General features: G+C 50.7%; 1 protein-coding gene across 1 annotated transcript in view; it reads left to right on the top strand.

Annotated features, from left to right (window-relative positions):
• Nucleotides 1-17,508, top strand: part of LOC124521196 (L-gulonolactone oxidase) — a 33,761-nt gene that overhangs the window by 9,982 nt on the left and 6,271 nt on the right. The window contains exons 6-9 of the mRNA XM_047092307.1: nt 194-284; nt 3,843-4,028; nt 14,827-14,934; nt 15,767-15,843. Coding sequence (XP_046948263.1) covers nt 194-284; nt 3,843-4,028; nt 14,827-14,934; nt 15,767-15,843 — 462 coding nt within the window. The remainder of the gene's footprint in view (nt 1-193; nt 285-3,842; nt 4,029-14,826; nt 14,935-15,766; nt 15,844-17,508) is intronic.

Below are 17,508 nucleotides of genomic sequence, written 5' to 3'. Positions count from 1 at the left end.
TCAGAGAAGAGAAAGGCCAACAAGTCAGACAAGCTAAGTCATGGTACATTCAGAGCGAGAACCCGGGCAAGAGATGCATCTATTCTTCTGCTCGGAGGAGCGTCGCACTGCAACCCAGTGGTGGGGGTGGGAATTGTCTCAGGGGAGCCTGACTGGTCCCTTGTGTCCCTTTTGCCCCTCCTGTTGAGCCCAGCCTGGGAGCTGTGTCAGACGTGACTGCAGGGGGCGTCATTGGGTCCGGAACGCACAACACAGGGATCAAACATGGCATCCTACCCACCCTGGTGAGTCCCCTGCTTCTCTGCTCCACTGACTGCTGGGGACGGGGGCGGGGTGTGGGGGGCGGGGGGTGGGGGGGAGATGGGGGATGGGATGGGGCCTCTTCACCGAAGCTCCTGGGAAATCAGGGGCTTCGTGGGCAGTGTTGGCTCTGCTCCTTGTAAGCCTCAGAGCCACCCCAGCTCTCCCCCTCTGACAGATTTGGCAGGTGCCCTCCAGCCACAGTATCTCCTCTAAATCTCATTCATCCCCCACAGACACAAGTGATGAAGGAGGCACAATGCATGTTGAGGCACCCCTGGCTCTCAGGAGCCTCCTGGCCACCCTGTGGAAAAGGGCAAGCAGGGCAAGAGGTTCCATCCCCCCTGAAAGGTCTGAGCCCAGGAGCCAGACAGGGCAAGAGGTCTTTCCAGGTTAGCAAGTCAGGAGGGGCCGGGACAGGGACCGAGGCCACCTGGGGTGGGGTCCAGCACATGTGGGCCTGAATCTGTACCTGACCTTCACTGAAAAGCAGGGTTTTTAAAAAAAAAAAAAAAAAAGTTTTAACATTTTATTTGTTTTTGAGAAAGACAGAGATAGAGTGTGAGCAGGGGAGGGGCAGAGAGAGAGGGAGTCACAGAGGCTGAAGCAGGCTTCAACCTCTCAGCTGTCAGCACAGAGCCCGATGCGGGGCTTGAACTCACAGACCGTGAGTTCATGACCTGAGCCGAAGTCGGATTCTTAACCGACAGAGCCACCCAGTCGCCCCTGAAAAGCAGTGTTTAAACTTTACAAGAATCTGGTTTGGGGAACTGGTTATGAATACAGATTGTCGACTCAGGTCTGCGTTCAAAACCTGCCTCCAGTATGTGCTCGGTATGTGCAGGGAGGCAAGCTCTTTGCTCCTCTGGACATCCCTGTTTTCATCTGTAATCTGGAGAGAATAATCCTCAACCCAGGAGGAGGATATGAGATAGCAGAAGTTAAATACATGGCCGAGCCAAGGACAGTTCGTGATTTGTGTCAGAAGCCGCCGTTTGGAGGACAAACTTTTTTAACTTTCAGTATTTAGAGGGACTTCCTAAGTGTAAGGTGTAGAGGGACTTCCTTACACCTGCAAGGGCTCATCCGCCCCAGGGACCATGGGGCCTCTGGCCACTGGAGCATTATGGCTAAACACTGGGGCTTGGATTTTGTATCCCAGTCTACCACTACTGTCTGTGTGACCTGGGTGAAGTCTCTGTCTCAGGCTACCTCAGTTTGCTCACCTGGAAAATGGGGATGGTCACAACAGCAATGCATCTGGGGTGCTTAGCAGAGGGTACACAGTTAGTGCTCAATAAATGTCAGTGGTGGGTTTTGCCTGTAGGACAGGGCTCTTTCTGGAGCTCACCCTCTGTGCTATAAAAGAAATTTCAGCATGGCTGGGGGTTGGACCACACAGATCACTTAAGTCAGCTAGCCAGGTGTATGGCTCTCTCCTGTACGATGTGCTGAGGTAGACGGACACCCCAGCAAGCACTGTCTGAACGTGACTTCTGGGAGCTGGGTCCCCTGTGCTCCAGTCTCGGAGCAGCTCTGAGATCAGAAGGAAAACAGCCCAAAGCAATTTCTAAGAGATTCACTTGGCTTTGTGTTTGTTTTCTCCAACACCGTGAGGGAAACCTAGTTCATGCTTTTCCTTAAAACATCACTTGGCTTTCTCATCACCGTTGCGCACTGGTTCTGGTTGCTTTTTTCCTTCTCTGCTCCCTCTTTCTACCACAAGAGCCCCAGAGACTCCCCAGGCAGGATAGGGGCATCCGGAGGGAAGGGCGTGAGCCAGGAAAGGGGAAACACTGAGCGCCCTGTGGTAATCATGCTGCTCTCTTCCCATCGGTAAGAGCTGCTGCAGCAAAGCGTGCTGGGTTTTGTGGAACTCGATTCCCAGGTGCTTGGAGCCTTCTGTGGACATGCCATGACCTCCCTGCCCTGAAAGCTGGGCTCCATGCCCACGAGAGCCCAGTGGTAACGGGGCGTGACAGGCAGCACAACAGCCAACCCCCCGCCCCAGATTAGGCCACAGTCGTGGTCTGCTATCCAGGGCTGATGGCAGTTTCTAAACAATGGTCAGCACAGTATGGAATAATTCTTAGTGGCCACAAATCAAGATGCGCGTGAGATTTACTGGCTCCTTCTCTTGGGAAGCTCAGCTGAGCAGGACCAGCCCCAGGAAGAGCAGTGGGAGAATGCTGCTGTTTTCTTGTACGCATTATGCTGATGGCAGGGGTCTGGGGAGGGAATTGACATCTTTAATGTCCACTGTATACCAGATGCTCGGCTGGAAACTTCACACACTGTCTCTGAGATAGTTATTGCCCTCATTTTACAGGTAAGGAAACAGAGGTTGAATCACACGCCCAGGGTCACACAGCTGGTAAAGCGGTGCCTGCCTTTGTTTGATGCTGGACCCTGCTGAGGGGTTTCACTAGCCAGTTGTCATTTACGGCTCTGGGTCTTAGACAAAATCTGGTTTTTATAGAAATCATTCTGACGTCCTCACGCCTACCGATGGCCATCGCGCCCCATTTCTGCCAGTTTCTCCCCTCTGGCCACGGTCTCTGCTAATTAGAATTAGTTCGGCTTTCTCTGTTCTCTCACCCCGAGCCACACATGTCGAAAGCAATTTCCGCTCAAATTAGCAGGTAGCAGAGTGTGGAGAAGTACTTACACAGCAATGAAAGAGGGTTCCTTTGGAAATGGAGCCAAGGGTGAGAGACTGGAGTTAATCATCCGTTTCTTGCTGAGTATCCCACCCTTTGCAGAAACTGACGTTTCTGACTGTGGCCAAGAATCTAGTTCCTGAGGTGAGTGGGTCCCCGAAAGAGAGGATGAACTCTCAGCTTGGCTGAGATGGTGCCCGAGAGGAGCAACAGGCAGAGAGAGGCTGCAAGGACCCTTGGCCCCTGGGCTGTGCTGGGACAGCGGGGACAGCCCTAGCCCAGATGCACACATATCCTCCCTTCCTTTGCAAGGCACCTTTCTTTTAATGGCTCTTAACGTCTTCTTCTTCTTCTTTTTTTTAATGTTTATTTTGAGAGAGAGAGAGTGAGCAGGGGAGGGGCAGAGAGAGGGAGACAGAGAATCCCAAGCAGGCTCCACACTGTCAGCACAGAGCCCAAAGCGGGGCTCGAACTCACGAAACGCGGGCTGAAAGCAAGAGTCCGGCACTTAACCGACTGAGGCACCCAGGTGCCCTGCCATGCACCGTTAACCAGCACCTCACGGCTCACTGGGGCCCGGTCTCACCTTTGATGTTCTCTGCACAGAGGGGAGCCTTGCTGCATCCCCACAGCAAACAGGCAAGGCAGTGGTGAGTTCCCGTGGAACCTCATGGAATGGATGCCCCTCCCTGCTGAGGGCCGATGCTGCCCAGACCTAGCCTTCCTTTCCCCAGTCCCCTGTGGCCAGGTGGCATTGGCCTTCAGGGGATAGGTGATACCTGGCCTCACTTCCAAGGACAAACAGGGAAGGGAGGGCCTCACCCGAAGTCTCCAGGAAATACCCACCCAGATTCTGAAGTGTGACTCTTCTCCCACTGCCAGGTGGTGGCGCTGACCCTGCTGACAGCTGATGGGACCATTCTTGAATGCTCCGAGTCCAGCAACGCGGAGGTGTTCCAGGCCGCGCGGGTGCACCTGGGCTGCCTGGGAGTCATCCTCACCATCACCCTGCAGTGTGTGCCTCAGTTCCACTTGCAGGAGATCTCCTTCCCCTCAACCCTGGACGAGGTACTGCTTTCTTGTTCGCCACCGCTCAACCTCCGGAAATAAATGGAGGATGCGGACAGGTGGGCCGTGTTCCACTGATGACCCCCCGTGGCTCTGCAGGCCCCCTGAATGGGGGAGTGGGCTGACCTTGCCAGCTCTTCCTTGGCCCAAGGATACTGTGGCCAGAACCCTTTCTGAGCAGATCCGTGAAGCTCAGAGGAACTGCAAGGGGGTGACAGAGGTACGGGCAAGAAAGGAGGTTAGAGAATTGCCACAGGAGATAGGGTGCTGACTGCCCCTGGGAAGGCATTGACTCTCAAATACACTGAGCCATGAAATGTGCCCAGGATTCCCTTTATAATGGCTTCTTCACGGCAAAGTGGGTGGGCTAACTTTCAGTCTGGCTGGGTGCCTAAGGTCACATGCAGGGGATGTGGATCTAGATGATGGAGGGCAGAAAGAATGGCTTCTGATTGATAGCAATGTTTTATAAATGCATGAAAAGTATGCTTGGTTGGCTAGCTGGATGACTGGATTGTACGGATGCATGGATGGATGGATGCATGGATGGGTGGAAGGATGGATGGATGAATGGATGGATGGACAGATGGATGGACAGACAGATGGATGGATGGATGGATGGATGGATGGATGGATGGACAGGTGTATGAATGGATAGATGGACGGATGGATGGATGGATGGATGGATGGATGGACAGATGCATGGATGGATGGAAGGATGGATGGATGGATGGAAGGATGGATGGATAAATGGATGGACGGATGGATGGATGGATGGACGTATGGATGGACAGGTGTATGGATGGATGGATGGATGCATGCGTGGATGGATGGATGGATGGATGGATGGATGGATGGATTGATAGGTGCATGGATGGATAAATGAGTGGATGGATGGGTGGACGAATGGATGGACAGGTGCATGGATGGATAGATGGTGGATGCATGGATGGATGGATGCATGGATGAATGGATAGCATGCAGCAGTCCTGAAATACCTGTGGGCAGGATCTATGCCTGGTAGTCACTAAAGGACTCAAATCTACAGGTCCGAGTTCCTTGGTCTTTGAGTTCCTCTATGGTCACCTTATCATTTGATATGAGTAGACCCTCTGTACAGATGGAACAGTCAGTGATGTAGGCACTACTGATCCAACATGGTTAAGGTGGGATTTGTGATCAAATTGACCTGGCCTTGAGCGTTGGCTCTGCCACTTCTAAGCTGCGACCTTAGCCAGCCACGTAACCTTGTTAAGCCCTGGTTTCTTCATCCAAAAAGAGAGTTAATAATATCTACCTTAAAGTATTGAATCTGATGATTAAATCAGATAACACATGTAAAGTGTCTAGTTCAGTATTAAAATATTCCCCCCACGGCACCTAGTCAATGATAAAAGGGAAACATTGCTCTCTAGAACCAAAATGTCTAATGCATGAAGACCAGGAAAAGGCCTTAAATCCAGAAGGCCCCCTACTCAGAGGCATGGTGTTTGGTGGAAATTTATCCCCAGAACTCCTGGTTGGTGAGAAAGTGCTTCCATGGCTCTAAGGGGGTATAGCATGGACCCCTGGAGTACCAATACTGAGCCTAATGGGACAAAATTGGCAAGTGAACTGCATGAAGCCTTGGCCCAAGAAAGTAGGGCTGGTTCTGGACAAGGACACTTCATGGAGTTGTGTGGAAAGGACAAGTTATGGCTAAGCCAGGGAGCCCCACAAGGGTCTGGCCTGCCCACAGGACTCTGCCTGGAGCCAGCCCAGACTCTGAGCTCTTTGGGGCCATCTTGGCCTGCCTCAAACAGCTACAATCTCTCCCAGACCAGTGCTAAACAGCAGATCTAGACCTGTTGTTCACTCCAAGTAGGGTTCGAGAGTGTTCTATGTTCTGGCCAGTGCCAGGCATGTTGGTTGAGGCCTGCTGTGGGGTCGGCAGTTGAGACCCGTATGACTCTAGGGCTAACTCCTAAGGCCATGGAATAACAGTCTGAGCACCCACTGCACTCTCATCTTCTCGGCCTTTCCCTTCTGTACCTCTTAGTGGGGTGACCACTCCATCCTGGTCCTGCAGCAGGATGTGGCAGGGACCCCCACGGAGATACAGCTCAGGCATTCTTCTCCGGCTGCAGCTGGGCAGGCCGGGTAGCCCTTTCTTCTCCTCAGCAGACTCTGGACAGCCTGCTTCTTCCCCCCTTGGCAGCTCCCACCTTCTGTCCTCTGTACCCCTCAAGGTTCTCTTGCCCCTAGACTGGCTGAGAAGAGAAAACAGAGCCCCCAACTTCCCTCATCCCTGCTGCTTCTGAACCAAGCATTCCAGCCTCCTCAGTTAAAGTGTTTTTAACAGACAGAGAATTATAGAAATGCATGCAGGGGTGGGTTACAAAGAGAGACCATTTTGGTCTCCACTCTGAGGTTAACCATATATGCTGACATGGCTAATGAAGCTTGGAGCTGGGGCTCCAGGAGTGACAGACTAGGCAGCCTGCTCCAGGGCTTGAAACTGAAGACATTAGCCAGGACAGATGGCCTGGCCAGCAGCTAAAGAAATAGTTCAGGACAACCATCAAGTCCAAAGGGAACCTGGCAGAGAGATGTTTGACCAGAGTCAGTACTGTGAGGGAGATTCAGAAGAGAATGATGTACAGTAGGCGTAGCCTGGAGAGGTACCCAAGGGACTGAAATACAGAGCCAAGTCCACTTTTTTAGGGCACAAATTCAAGCGATATTTAAAGTTTATTTATTTATTTTGAAAGAGAGAGAGAGAGAATAGGGGGGAGGGGCAGAGAGAGAGGGAGAGAGAGAATCCCAAGCAGGCTCCACACTGTTAGCATGGAGCCCGACACAGGGCTCAGTCCCACCAACCACGAGCTCATGACCTGGGCCAAAATCAAGAGTAGGGTGCTTAACTGACTGATCCACCCAGGTGCCCCTCAAGCGATGTTTGAGATGAGGGACCAATAGGACTTGGCAGCTGAGCGCAGGGTGGTGGAGTGGGAGGCAGGAGGCAGAAATGGTGGCCCTACCACCGGGGTGGAGAGTCCAGGAGGCACAGCAGGTGTGGGGAACAAGATGACGAGTTTGGGGTGGGAACTCGAGTTTGAGGTGCCTCAGGTGGAGGTGTTGGAGGGCAGCTGGCTTTGCAGGTTTGGCACTCAGGTGGGAGGCGGAGGCTGGAGATACAGACTGAGGGGTTGTATTAATTTGCTAGGGCTGCAGTAACAAATAGCACAGACTGGATCAAGAGGTCTACAGGGTTGGTTCCTTGTGGGGACTCTCGCCTTGGATTATAGATGGCTGTCTTCTTGCCGTGTCTCCTGTCTGTGCATATCTGTGTCTTAATCTCTTCTTCTAAGGACACTGGTCATATTGGATCAGGGCTCACCCAATGACCTCATTTAACCTTAATTACCTCTTTAACGTCCCTGTCTCCAAATGTCGTCACATTCTGAGGTCCCGGGGGTTAGGACTTCAGTATGTGAATGTGAATGGGTACAATTCAGCCCAAAGTGAGGGTCATCAGTCCCCTAAGTGATTGGTCACAGGGTGGCAAGGTCACCCAGAGAGAGTGGGCTTGGGTGAGAAGGGAGTGGATGGAGAAGATGGAAAGGGTGCCAAGAAGGAGACCGAGGAGGATGGGTTAGAGAGGGCTACAGAGGCAAAGGATACTGGGTGTCCAGGATGGAGCGGTCAACAAGGTTCAATGCCATGGGGAATCAGAGTGTTGACTCGTCTGGTCATCGGAAGGCTATAGCTGACCTTGGTGAGAATGGTTCAGTGGAGCATGAGGCAGCTTAAGGGACAGGTGAGCATCACCAACGAGGAGGGGGGATGGACAGGACAGAGCACTTTCAAGTAGAAAGGGGCTGTAATGTGCTTTATTGTTGAATCTATTCTCCTGCCTCTCATGTAGGGCAGTAAGCTGAAGGTTTTGACCCAGAGATAAAGAGATTGCTTCTTTTTTGCCAGTAGGGTTGGCCCCCAGGTTCCTACCAGGATAGTGTGGCTGAGTGGATGGATGGTCTCCTAAGACCTGGTCTGTCCTCTTTCGGCTCTTCCTTTGACCCGGCTGAGATTGACTGAGGCTGATTATGGCCAAGTCCTGGTTCCAGCGGAGGCTGATCTCAGGCCATCCTCCCCCTACACACTCACACAGGCATGTGCGTGCACACACACACTCTGGCTGGCCTCTGTGTCTGTCCAGAGCTCAAGGGTTTTTTTTGCCTCCAACTGATCTCAACATGGAGACTTCTAACTTGGATGCAACATCCTTGAAAATTCCAGGTGACTCTAGCCAATGCGCCACATTCTTCTCAAAGCTTGCAACTTTTTTTTTCTTTAATGTTCATTTATTTATTTTGAGAGGGAGGGAGTGAGGGAGAGAGAGAGAGAGAGAGAGCATAGCAGGGGCAGAGACAGAGGGAGAGAGAGAATCCCAAGCAGACTCTGTACTGTCAGCTCAGAACCTGATGCAGGGCTGGATCCCATGAACCGTGAGATTATGATCTGAGCCGAAATCAAGAGTCAGATGCTCAACCAACTGAGCCACCTAGGCGTCCCCTCAACTTCTTTGATTTTGAAAGGCTGTGATGACACATGAAGGTAGCAATTGCAGTTTCCTCCCCTAAAAGACAAAGTAACACACACACACACACACACAATTACACAGCAATAAACACTCAACAAGATGTAATGAAAAGGCTCCAGGGAGGGAGGCAGGGCCCCCGAGGCTGGCTGTGCTGCTACCCTGTGTGAGCTTGAGCAAATCCCTCCCATTTGGGGGGAGCCATTTTCTTTATTTTTTTTTAAATTTTTTTTTTTTCAACGTTTATTTATTTTTGGGACAGAGAGAGACAGAGCATGAACGGGGGAGGGGCAGAGAGAGAGGGAGACACAGAATCAGAAACAGGCTCCAGGCTCTGAGCCATCAGCCCAGAGCCTGACGCGGGGCTCGAACTCCCGGACTGCGAGATCGTGACCTGGCTGAAGTCGGACGCTTAACCGACTGCGCCACCCAGGCGCCCCTTTATTTTTTAAAAGTAGGGTCAAAGTCGGTGGCCCCCGAGGTCTTCTTCAGCTCTGACATTCGGGAAGTGAGTGTAGAGCTTGGACACAAAGCTGTCCCACCTCCTCGCCACACTCTGGAGGCAGCGGGTCACCTCTGGCATCATCCATGAGGAGAGGCATGAGCCCTGTGGGAACACCCCCACTGCTCCGACATAGACCCCAGCTCACCCCGAGAGGGCTCACGGAGCAGGACACTGTGAGTCAGCAAGTGCTCTGTGGATCCCTCCCTTTTGGCTCCCCTAGAGGCCCAGCAGCTTCTGTCACGCCCTGCCGACAGCCTTCGCCACAGTTGCAGGCCACAAACAAGGACAGAGGGTCGGTGGCATTTGCAGCCCTGTGATTTATTCCAAAGGGTGTGGGCAATAAACGGCCTCCTCTGCCATTTGCTTTTGCTCTCTCCACGCAAAGTAGCCTTTAAAGGGCACCTTCGAGAGGCTGTGAATACTGAGGAGGAAAAGCTAAGAGGATGTGCAAATCCACAACACGGGCCTGCTGCCTTGCTCCCCTTGAAGGAAACAAGCCCATGGAGGAGGAGGAAGGATCGGAAACTCATCATTAGATCAACTTCTCCCCACTCTTGCTTGGCCTGGGATCTAATCTAAAGCTAAAAGGATTTAGATTAAGCTTTTAATCTAAAAGGATTCCTGGACTCTAAAAGGAACAATAATTGGATGTAGCCTTCAGGAGGCATGACGATTTTGACAACCATTAGGAAGACAGCGCACCCTCCTGATCCTGCATCAGGGTACCTGCTCCTGGCTTCTTACCATTTGGGTTCATAGGAAGTTGCCCCACCTCCCCTGGGGGTGCAAACCGTGCTGCCCTGAGTGTTTGCGTCTACATCGGGCCTGCACACAGCTCCCCAGCATCGTGTCCTCTCTGGGCATGGGCTTTTCCCTGATGGCCACGCCCTCCAGGTTGGCCGATCCCGGGCTCCCGAGGAGCATTCGAGAAGTGAGAGTTAGGAAGCCAGGACGAAGGAGGACAATTGCTTCTTGCACATAAAGTTAGGTGTGAAAAGCTAGTGGGGCCACCATTTTTCCTTCCCTTACATTTCTTTCCTTTCCTTTTCTCCTCTTTCCTTTCCTATATCCTGCCTTCTGTGTGGCACGTGTTTATGATATCCCCATCATGGGCCTTCCAGCCCTGAACTTGGGAACAGAACCCAAGCGGACCCATCACGAGGGGTGCGGTGTAGAAGCTGGAACATATCTCCCAAGTCAGACCACCAGGTTTGAAGCCCGGTTTCTTCACTGGTCTTCTATGAGTTTGGACAAATCTCCTCACTCCCCTGAGCTTGGATTCCTTGAGTGTGTGGTGAGGATAAGAGCTTGACTGGCCCCATGGGATTGTTGCCAAGATTCAAGGCAACACAGCAGGTGAACCCTCTGCCCTTGCTTTCTTAATGGCCTTAGTGAGAGGAACCCCCACTGGCTTTATTTCTAGAGAATGCCACCTCCTGACACCTGCTCTGTGAGTAGATCCCAGAATCTGAGTCACTGCTTGACTTTCCAGGTGACAGGTGCTGGTTACTCTGTTTTGCTCATGACCATTTGCCACCGTCTCTTGAAACGGTCCCCCTCCCTTTTGCTACTCGATGATGAGCATTCTGGAGGGCAGGGATTTTATCTGAGGCCTCTGGCTCCCCAGCATCCACAGAACACATGGGAGTGCTCAATACAAGGTTACTCAAGGTCGGTTGATCGGCAATGTATTAAAAATCCATCTTTTTCTGGGATTTTCACCAACTCCTCCCACCTGTGCTGTGCGGTGGTCTGTCAAGTCTGTGCTTCCCATTACTGATTCTCTTAAATACATCACCGCATGATTTCTGAAGGCTGTTCAAAGCCACATGAGGGGAAGGGGTCATTCCCGGACCCCAGGGAGAGTTGGAATCAGTGTTTCTAGAACTGGAATCCAGTTCTAGAACTGAATCCAGTTTCTAGAGCTGGAAAGAAGTCTTGTCCAGTTTTGTGGTGCCTAGAAAGAGGCCACCCTCACAGCTTTTCTGACAAAGTCTCAGCATTTCTGACTCTTGCAGCTGGGTCGGCATGGAATCACAACCGGTTAGAAGGCATGAAGATTTTAGAAATTATTGTCAACCTTTTGCCCTTTATGTCACCCAAACCATAATGAGATGTGATGAGTGCAGCTGGCTGTTGCCTCAGCCCTCCTGCAGCGCCCCAGGAAGCAGTATTGGTCCCAGTGTGTCACCGTCCTTGTCAGCAGCTACCAGATGCCGACCACTGTCTGGGGTGGCTGTCAGCTGATGCCAGGTGATCCCCGGCTATCACACTGGAAGCCCTCTGCTCACAAGCCTGAGAGCCAGTTCCCGGGAGCCAACTCAGCAGTGCCACAAGGACTAAATATGGAGGGACAGAACCTGCCAGAACCCTTCATGCCAGTAATGTGTCAAGGAAGAGACTCCTCTGGGACCCAAAGGTCTATGATGATGCTCCCAGGAGACACAAGTCATATCAAGGATCCTAGGAACAGTCCTCCTCCAGTTAGGGTGGTTTGTGGGTGCTGAAGGAGAGAGTTTAATCCACAGTGGGGTGGGGCCCAAGGTTGTTCCACCATCCAGCGGCCAACCTCATGCTAAGTTAGGGGTAATGGAGAGTCCAGAGCTCAATCGTGCATAGTTCATGCCTCTAGAAGCTTATTATTTTGTGTGTGTGGTGGGGGGGGGGGGGGAGACATGCCTTGTTTCTTTACTGTGGAAGGAAAAGAATGACCAGTGTCAGGACAGAGGCACAAAATGTAATGGGGTGACTCTCGTGACTCTCATCACTCCATTCTAGGTAGAAGAAGGCTGGACATAAACCTCTTAGAGCTGAGAAGGGCGCCATTACATTTGCTGCTGGATTCTGGGCAATAGAGTGGGATGGCCCAGGATGCTAAACATGAGGAGATGGGGGTTTTCTCCTTTCCAGTGTCCCAGCCCCACCCTCCAGGCCAAGTCACCAGGCTGTATTCCTGGCTCTTCCAGGGGAACGTCAGCTCTGCCCAGAGGCTTCCCACAGGAGAGTCCTGTGGACCATGGGTCCATTGCCCTGTCAGGATGGAAGTGATAGTGATTGCTCTGGAGTTTCTTCCTCAACCTTTCCTGAGCCTCCAGCATGGCACGAAAGGCCTTTCTCTTCAAGTAAGGAATGATAGTGTCCTCGGCATTCTCTGTCCAAGGAATTGTGCCAGCAGCTCTAAGGCAAGGGGTTGGGAAACTAGAGCCTGCAGGCAGATTCTGGCTCACTGCCTGTTTTTGTAAATAAAGTTTTATTAGCACACAGCCGCGCTCATTGCTAATGTATTGTCTATGGCTGCTTTCATGCTACCGTGGCAGAGTTAAATAGTTGCAACAGAGACTACATGGCCCCAAAAGTCTAAAATATTTATTGCCTGGTTCTTTACAGAAAAATTTTGCTGATCTCTGTGCTGGCAGGGACCAAAGATGGACGAGATAGTCCCTGACCTATAAGAGACTATTGACCAATTTCAGAGACGGATGCTTCAAGAGCTGCAGTGTCATTCTGGGATGGATGCAATATAATTAGAAGCCACTTAGAAGGGGAGGAGATGGCTTTATGAGGAGCATTTAAGTTACATCCATCTCAGTTCGGATAAGTCACTTTTCAGGTGCTCAATGTCCACTTGTGGACAGGGGCTGTCGTATCGGACAGTGTTTGTGGACGGAGGTCCCGGATGCTGAACTAAGTGGTGTGAGCTTTATTCTTTAGGCAGTAGAGAGCTGCTGGGGATTTCTGAGCTGTGTTTTGCATATGCTCTGTAGAAGTTGTCTGGAGAGATGAGAAAGGGGGCATATTATGAGGCGAATGCAGGAGTACGGGTGACGGGTAAGAAGGGTGTGGACTATATCACAGCAGCAGCAATGGGTCTCAGGAGAAGACTGGGGAGGCATTTGCAGAAATACAACAGGGTGACCAACAGATTGGGGTGGAGTGGGAGAGGGGGAGGACGACAGGCAGATCACTGGAATGCAACAATCATCCACCCGTCTCCATATCCCCGGCTACACCATGCCCTGGTGAGCTGGTCAGGGGGCCTTCCCGACAGTCGTGGCAGAGACCCAGAATTCCAAAGTTCCGCTGCTCTCAGACACCCCACATGTAAGTTCTAGAGGGGCTCATCTCAGTGCTTCGTGTTGGCTTCACCTTCCTTCCTGGCCAGACGGTGGAAATGGCTGTTCTCCCTCGAGCGTACCAACCTCTTTGAACACTGTCTTGACCTGTGATTGGATCCGGCCATTTTTCTCTGCTGGGTGCCCAATTCCCCATAGTGCATTTGGTCAGTAAGCTGCTGTGTTATTGTTGTTTTTCCTCCGTCTTTCCTGCTCCCTCCCTCACATGTTGAGTTTACAGTGCTTTCAAACCCCTGATTTCCCCTGCTCCTCACAACAGCCCTGGAAGGAAGGAAGGAAGGAAGGAAGGAAGGAAGGAAGGAAGGAAGGGTATTACTGTCTTCATTCTACAGATGGAGAGATGCTACCCAGAGGCCTCAAAGGGCTTTCTGGAAGTCACGGCTAGGGACTTCGGGGGGATAGGACAAGAACACTAGATGTGTGTGTGCTAGCGTTGGTCAAATCCAGAACCAAAACTGTTCTTCGGGCACATGCCACATGGCAGTCACTGTCCTGGGAGCTTTGATGTAGATTATCTATTTCATTGCACCAGTGCCCACATGTTATTGACGGGAAGACCAAAGCTCAGGTACATGGCTCCTCCTAGGTCATGCAGCTTGGTAAGCTGCAGACCAGGACTTGAACCCGGAACTCACCCCAAGACCAGTGGTGCTTTTCCCCAACCCCCAGCTTCCCATCAAATACCAAATCTGTCTACCCTTTGGCTCAGAAATCGTCCTGTATCCGCTTGATAGGTTTTAGGCAGACATGATTTGCTCCGTGATCTCATCTCTAGGAGTGCAATAATAAGCCATATTAGAGCAAGATTCTCCTGTTCATTTCTTTTTTTTTTTTAATGTTTTTATTTATTTTTGAGACAGAGAGACACAGAGCATGAGCAGGGGAGGGGCAGAGACAGAAGGAGACACAGAATCCGAAGCAGGCTCCAGGTTCTGAGCTGTCAGCACAGGGCCCGACGCGGAGCTCGAGCTCACAGACTGTGAGATCATGACCTGAGCTGAAGTCGGATGCTCAACCGACTGAGCCACCCAGGCGCCCCTCTTCTGTTAATTTCTTTAAGGACCTGTGATGTATTAGGCAGTATGGAGATAAAGGACGATGATGGTGACAGTGAATGACAATGAAAGGGTAATAATAGCAGCAGCAACAGCTTACGCCTATGCGGTGCCTACCATGTTCGTGACACCGTCGTGAGCACTTTCTAGGCATTAGCGCATTTTATCTTCATACCAGTCCTGACAGGGGTACTATTATTAGTCCTCTTTTACAGATGAGGAAACTGAGACACAGAGGTGTCAGGTACCTTGCCCAAACTCATACTGCTAGGAATTGTTCAAGCCGGGGCAAATAAGAAACCATCTCTATCCTCTAAGCTGCTGGGGGAAATCACCATGCAAAAGGACCACTGATGTCCAGCCTATCACAAGCCACATTCCATGCCATTTGACGACGCTAGGACAATTTTAAGTATTTTCTCTTGCTGGGGAGAAATTGAGGCACCCGCGGGCCCTGACTTCCAGTACTTTCCCGCCATCAGCCTGGACCCACGCCGTCTTTCCCTTTGCCTTCTGCCGAGGTCAGGTTCTCGACAACCTGGACAGCCACCTGAAGAAATCCGAATACTTCCGCTTCCTCTGGTTCCCGCACAGCGAGAACGTCAGCGTCATCTACCAGGACCACACCAACAAGGTAGCGACAGCATCCGTCCCGTCCTCACGCACAGCCTGTAGTCCCAGGGTGGTGGACCTTTGTCCTTGTCCCGGGTGGTCAGTGAGGTGTGAGAGGGAAAATGAAGGTGGGCATCACTGAGTGTGAGGACAGAAGCAGGCGAGGCAGGAGGGTGGAAGGAGGAAGGAGAGTTGGCCCAGTAAGGGTCTAATGTGACCACAGGTAGGGACGTGCGGGAGTGAGGTCGGGACAGCCTAGATGCGGGAGAGGGGAGCAGAGGTGTGGGGAGGCCAGGATAGGATAAGGTAGAGTACCAGGCAGCTGGGCTATCCCTCGGACCACCTCCACCTTCCCTCCAACACCCCTGTCTTGCCCACCCACACCTGGACAGGTGAGGAAAGCAACAGTTTTGTCTCTCCTCCATGTCCTTAGCCAATGAGCTGCTTCTCAGCAGAAAAACACAAAACCATCACCTAGGATGAACATTGATGGGCCACGTCAGGCAAAAGCGATGACACTGTGTGTTACGGGCTGGCATGGGGTTTGTAAATGGTGATCGCTGGACACCTGCCTCTGGGGATCAGAAGGGGAGGGACGGATGCACATCGTCATCTTGTGCAAAATAAAAACATACCTAAAGACATAAATATGCAGGTAATGAAAGGGGTGGGGCATGCAAATTGGCTGGGTCACCAAGAAGTGAGGCTTTCGATTGTCCTGGCAGGTGGGTCACCCCCTCTACACACACATGCAGCCACTCCTGGACACATCTCCCTGTAGGGGGACACTATGATAATAGGTCAGAAAGCAGCTGAGCTCTGGCCCTGAACTGATTACAGATTCTTCTCCCCAGCCCCCCTCCTCTTCAGCCAACTGGTTTTGGGACTATGCCATTGGATTCTATTTACTGGAGTTCCTGCTCTGGATCAGGTAGGAATGCAAGGTACCTTCTTCCAGCATCTGCCATATGCTGTTGAGGATGCGGTCCACCAAAAGAATAACACCCTGGCCTTTATGCATGTAAATTAGGGTCTAGGGCAGTGATTTTTCAACCCCGCCTACACATTCAAATCACCTGGGGAGCTTTTTATAAAATGCCAGTGCCCACGTCCCACTCTTTGGCCCCCAAGTGATGTAAATCTCATAATGTCCTGTTTTCTACCCCCTTCCCAGCCTGACATCTAGGCTTATGCTCAGACTCCATGTCTGCTGGTAGACACGTAACTCTCAGTGATGGGGAAGGTTTCATGGGTTCTTGAATGGTAACTTTATATCCAGCCAAGACATGGAATGACATGATATAAAAATTTTTTGAAATATTTTATACATACAAAATAATATAGAAAACATATATTTAAAATATAAAGAATAACGTGGGGCGCCTGGGTGGCTCAGTCGGCTGAGTGTCTGACTTGATTTTGGCTCAGGTCATGGTCCCAGGGTCGTGGGATCGAGCCCTGTGTTGGGCTCTGTGCTGAGTGTGGAGCCTGCCTAAGATTCTCTCTCTCTCTCTCTCTCTCTCTCTCTCTCTCTCTCTCTCTCCCTCTCCCCCACTCACTTCTCTCTCTCTCTTAAAAAAAAAAAAGAGTAATGTAATAAGCATCCACGTGGTTACCACCACACCAGCTTAAGAAATGAAACAACATGAGTACAATTGGAATGGTCCTTATGTTAAAATTTTTTTAACGTTTATTCATTTTTGAGAGACAGAGAGTACAGAGTATGAGCGGGGAAGGGGCAGAGAGAGAGGGAAACACAGTATCTGAAGCAGGCTCCAGGCTCTGAGCTGGCAGCACAGAGCCTGACACGGGGTTCGAACCCACGAACTGCGAGATCATGACCTGAGCCAAAGTCAGACACTCAACCGACTAAGCCACCCAGGCACCCCAGGAATGGTCTTTATGAAGTCCCAGACCACACTCTCCAAGGGGTAACCAAGAAGTAATCACTACCCTGAACTTTATGTTTATCACTCCCTTGCTTTTATTTATATTTTAGTTTTATGAATCTTGAAATCAGGAATTTGGTAATTCAGCTTCGATAGTGATAATTATCCATGTTGACATGGATAGCTGTGATGAATAATGATTAGTCATTTTTCACTTTATGCATTTATCACAATGCGTTTATCCATATTCTTTTTTTTTTTTAATCCATATTCCTAATAATGGGTATTTGGGTTATTTCCAAGATTTTTTTCTTTTTTCTTTTCTTTTCCTTTTCTTTCTTTCTTTCTTTCTTTCTTTCTTTCTTTCTTTCTTTCTTTTTTTTTTTTTTTTGCCATTACAAACCATACTGCTGTGAGGATTCTCAAACACTGCTCCTGATGCTTTTTTTTTTTTTGTCTTGAGTATACTCATGAGTGGAATTCCTGGGTCATCGAGCATGAGTATCTTCAGGCTTATCAGATCAAATTGTTCTCCCAAGTGGCTATACCCAGTGACCTCGCCGCACACTGTAAGATTCTCTGTGCCCCACAAGCTGGTCGAGATCGAAATTTTACATTTTCATGTGACGTGTATTAAATAGTATCTCACTGTGGTTTTTAATTCTTATTTCCATGCTTACTTGTAAGGTTGTGTTGTTTTTTAGTAT

The sequence above is a fragment of the Lynx rufus genome, unplaced genomic scaffold (assembly GCF_022079265.1).
Source record: "Lynx rufus isolate CCGP_SWC_20201006 ecotype Redwood Valley unplaced genomic scaffold, mLynRuf1.p SCAF_3, whole genome shotgun sequence".
NCBI classification, from domain to species: Eukaryota; Metazoa; Chordata; class Mammalia; order Carnivora; family Felidae; genus Lynx; species Lynx rufus.
Note: the sequence above shows the minus strand (reverse complement) of the source record. Positions and strands in the feature narration are given on the sequence as shown.